This window comes from Octopus bimaculoides, chromosome 7, assembly GCF_001194135.2.
Source record: "Octopus bimaculoides isolate UCB-OBI-ISO-001 chromosome 7, ASM119413v2, whole genome shotgun sequence".
Taxonomy (NCBI): domain Eukaryota; kingdom Metazoa; phylum Mollusca; class Cephalopoda; order Octopoda; family Octopodidae; genus Octopus; species Octopus bimaculoides.
This window is the reverse complement of record NC_068987.1, coordinates 104,156,906-104,161,288: the sequence shown is the minus strand read 5'-3', so window position 1 is coordinate 104,161,288 and position 4,383 is coordinate 104,156,906. Positions and strand designations below refer to the sequence as shown.

The following is a 4,383-nucleotide window of genomic DNA, read 5'->3' as shown; positions in this document are numbered from 1 at the left end:
CTCGGAGTGGTTGGCGTTAGGAAGGGCATCCAGCTGTAGAAACTCTGCCAGATCAGATTGGAGCCTGGTGTAGCCATCTCGTTTCACCAGTCCTCAGTCAAATCATCCAACCCATGCTAGCATGGAAAGCGGACGTTAAACAACAATGATATATATATACCTTCCACAGTTTCTATGTATATATATTTCATTTCATGTTTGCTCTTTTTTTTTTTTTTTCTATAATAGCTCTATTTGAATTATTTTTTTCTTTCCTTCCTTCCAAGGAATATCTTACCGAACATCAAAGAACACTGTTAGCCAATTATCAGCAAGAAGTTCAAAATTTAAGAAATCAGAAAATACAAGATGAATTACAGAAAGCTCTTTCAGATGAAAATGAGGCAAGTTCTTTTTTTTTTCCTTTTTCAGTTCCTTTTTCAACATTGCGATCATTTAAAATCTTGTCATTTTATGAAGTTCACTTTTTAAATTTTATTCAAATATATTTTCTGTCATAGAAGAATCCAAAACGCAATGTTGTTGCTGTTTTAAAAGCAAGATTGGTGGGCTGCAGTGAACGAGATCAAGAACCACTTGCCAGTAAGACTTATTTCTCATTTATTTTACTGTAGATCTAACTATTCAATCTAATCGAAGTAACTTCTATATGCTGTAGTCATCATCATCATCATCATCATTTAACGTCCGCTTTCCATGCTAGCATGGGTTGGACGAATTGACTGAGGACTGGTGAAACCGGATGGCAACACCAGGCTCCAGTCTGATTTGGCAGAGTTTCTACAGCTGGATGCCCTTCCTAACGCCAACCACTCAGAGAGTGTAGTGGGTGCTTTTACGTGTCACCCGCACGAAAACGGCCACGCTCGAAATGGTGTCTTTTATGTGCCACCCGCACAAGCCAGTCCAGGGGCACTGGCAACGATCTCGCTCGAAAATCCTACAGGAGCCAGTCAGGCGGTACTGGCAACGGCCACGCTCAAAATGGTGCATCTCATGTGCCACCCGCACAAGAACCAGTCCAGGGGCACTGGCAACGATCTTACTTGGCTTGCCGGGTCTTCTCACGCACAGCACATTTCCAAAGGTCTCGGTCAGTAGTCATCGCCTCGGTGAGGCCCAATGTACGAAGGTCTTACCTCACCACCTCAGCCCAGGTCTTCCTGGGCCTACCTCTTTCACGGGTTCCCTCAACTGTTAGGGTGTGGCACTGTTAGTCTATGTACTAAATATTTTATTAGGATTCCACTCACATCTAAGTTACATTATAGGAATGTTAAATTAGCCCTACTTCTTGACTAGTTATACACACACACACACACACATTTATTTTATCTAATTAGCAGTAGGTACAAAATAACTTTACTTAGATTATATTTCTTCTTAACTTTCTGGATGCGTTTGTATATCATGCGTAAGGTAGAGGTTGATATGCAAGGTGTAGTTCTTGTTATTAATTTAAATGTATTGTATTACACATGACATCAGCAAACATTGTTACCTGTCATAATTGCTTATTTAGCTACGCTATTGACTATATGGAAACCAACAGAAGAACTCATAAACACCTTGTCAGAGGGTTCAAGATATCGTATCTACAACCTGGTCCCTGCACAGGCTCGGTAGGTGATGATTTAAAGCACTTCTTTTTGTTTTTATCATTTTCATTTTAAATATATTTCTATAAGAAAATATTGGCCTCAAGTTTTGGCACAAGGCCAGCAATTTCAGGTCACAGGCTAAGTTGATTACCAGTGCTCAACTGGTCCTTATTTTATTAACTCCTAAAGGATGAAAGGCAAAGTCGACCTCAGTGGAATTTGAACTCAGAATGTAAAGGCAGACGTAATGCCGCTAAGCATTTTGTTCAGCATGCTAACAATTCTACCATCTTGTTGCCTTTTGATGAGTAAATATCAAGGGTAGGGAAAATGGTAGCAATTTTTTAAATATTATGTTTATTGCGTAATCATAACCTTATATGTTCTAATTCTTTGTGTATAAATAAGTATACATAAGAATTTTATTTATGTTAAATCATCATCATCATCATCATCATTTAACGTCTGCTTTCCTTGCTGGCATGGGTTGGACAGTTTGACTGGAACTGGTAAGCTGGAGAGCTGCACCAGGTTCCAGTCTGATTTGGCATGGTTTCTATGGCTGGATGCCCTTCCTAATGCCAAACACTCCAAGAGTGTAATGGGTGCTTTCTATGCGCCACCAGCACAGGTGCCAGTTATGTGACACCGGCATCAGTTGATATGAATTTGAAAATACAATTGTATTTCATTTTATTACTGTAGCAATGACAGTATCACAGCAACAAATGCCTGACAAACAACTAATTAAACTTCTGAAAAGTAATAGTTTTCATAAAAGCCACTTGAAGATAATAAAAGTGATGATGATGATGATGATATCCAGCTAAAATATTCTACCTGCTTTATGTTTAAACTGGTCAGATCTGGCTTCTTACACCTGCCCCACAATCTCATTCTAAAAATAAGCAATCACATCGGCAAAATCTCAAAGCTACAAGATAATGCATAATTAATTCAAAACAATTTGAATAAATAGACTTTACATTTGACTGAATAATTTGAACGCAGGAGGGTTAAAAAGTTCCTGAGCTTTGGTATAGGATCAAAAACTGATTTGGCTATATTTTCTGGCTCTGAAAGGAAACTCAGTGCTTGTGATACAACATTATCCATATAGATTATATGAAAACATTCTATAAAACAAAATCACTCTATACATAAGATTCCACTTACGTAAAGAATTTAATGGTTGTTATTTGTTTTCTTGCATTTTGACTCTTTGAATACATTTCTATTATCAAGTTTCCAATGTAAATTGTTTATAAGATCTCTCTTCATTGAATGACGTTTATATTTAGTAAGAGTTCTACAATAAGTGGCATCATTGGAGATTGATAAAATAAGCAAAACTAGAAAGAGTAAACAACAACAAAGTGTTGTGGAAGGATTCTGACCACCCTTCAAGTGACTAAAAGTGAACTGACTCATTCTTATATAAAACAAAGAACTGTGAGCGATTGGCAGTTTGAGTTAGTAAGCAGAGCGCTGTGAAGTGGATATAGAGTGCTGAGTCTTATGTATTAGTAATGGTTGTGTATTGTGTATATACTTTCTTTCCTTCCTGCTTCGTTATATTATACATCCAATACAAGGGTATAAAAAAAAGAAGCATCATGACACAACAATTGAAATGGTAAAAAATAAACAAGTAGTTACATGAACTTATATTTTCATTATGTCATATAATCTTTCATCACTTATAACTGAAGCATTACCGTAATTTGAACATCTATCTTTTTATTTTATAATTGACAGTGCAATACATAGATGGCTGTTTCAATTTAATACTGCTTCAGTTGTGTCTAGCAAATTTTCATCTGGCTGGACAGCTAGTCAAAACATCAGTGAATGTTTTATTTGTTGTTTTCTATATTGGAAGCAATGAATTGTCATACGAACATGTGGCTAGCTGTGAGTGTGCACCATTCAAAAGACTCCAAAGAGACCAAAATACATCTAGCATTCTCACTGGTTACTGCTGGGATGAATTTTCATGTCTCCGATAGCTATTGTGTTTTTATCACATTAGTGCATAAGAGATGTTATCTCAAGATAAATACTGTAGTAAGTGGCCTATTAGTAGTGTATATGCATTAAGTATGTTATATAGAAGGCTATTTAATTTGATACCACCTCAATTGCATATACAGGGGTTGGACAAAATAATGGAAACAGTTTCATAGCATCATAATTTTGAAATATCTATAAAACCATCAAAAGCTTGTTCATTTTTATGTTTTTTGATTTATCATTATTAGTGTTGCTTAATATGTTTTGCTAAAATGGCTGTTTCTCTTCAGATATCATCAGAAAAAGGTAATTAAAATTCATTAAAATGACAGCTCTATCGGACTTTCAAAGAGGTCAAATTGTTGGTGTTCGTATGGCAGAAAAACAGCCAAAATGTTTGGTGTATCAAGAAGTACTGTCTCGAAAGTAGTGACAGCCTTTCAGAAAGGAGGGAAAAACCTCCTCATCGAAACAAAACTCCGGAAGAAAACCAAAACTTTCAGATAGGGACCGTAGGACTCTTACGCAAATTGTTAGGAAGGATCACAAAATTACAGCTCCCAAAATTACTGCAGAGCTTAATAACCACCTCGAGAACCCAGTTTCCACAAAAAATGTTCGCCGGGAGCTGCACAAAGCCGGATTTCACGGGAGGGCTGCAATCAGAAAACCACTACTTTCAAAAACAAACGTTGCAAAGTATTTAGAATGGAGTAAAAACCTACAGAATTGGTCCCTAGAGCAGTGGAAGAATGCTATTTTCTCGGAT

At 36.7% G+C, this 4,383-nt stretch overlaps 1 protein-coding gene across 1 annotated transcript in view; it reads left to right on the top strand.

Annotated features, from left to right (window-relative positions):
• The window catches only part of LOC106876073 (breast cancer type 2 susceptibility protein), a 123,461-nt gene that overhangs the window by 91,129 nt on the left and 27,949 nt on the right, over positions 1–4,383 (top strand). The window contains exons 14-16 of the mRNA XM_014924478.2: positions 267–383; positions 501–582; positions 1,523–1,622. Coding sequence (XP_014779964.1) covers positions 267–383; positions 501–582; positions 1,523–1,622 — 299 coding nt within the window. The remainder of the gene's footprint in view (positions 1–266; positions 384–500; positions 583–1,522; positions 1,623–4,383) is intronic.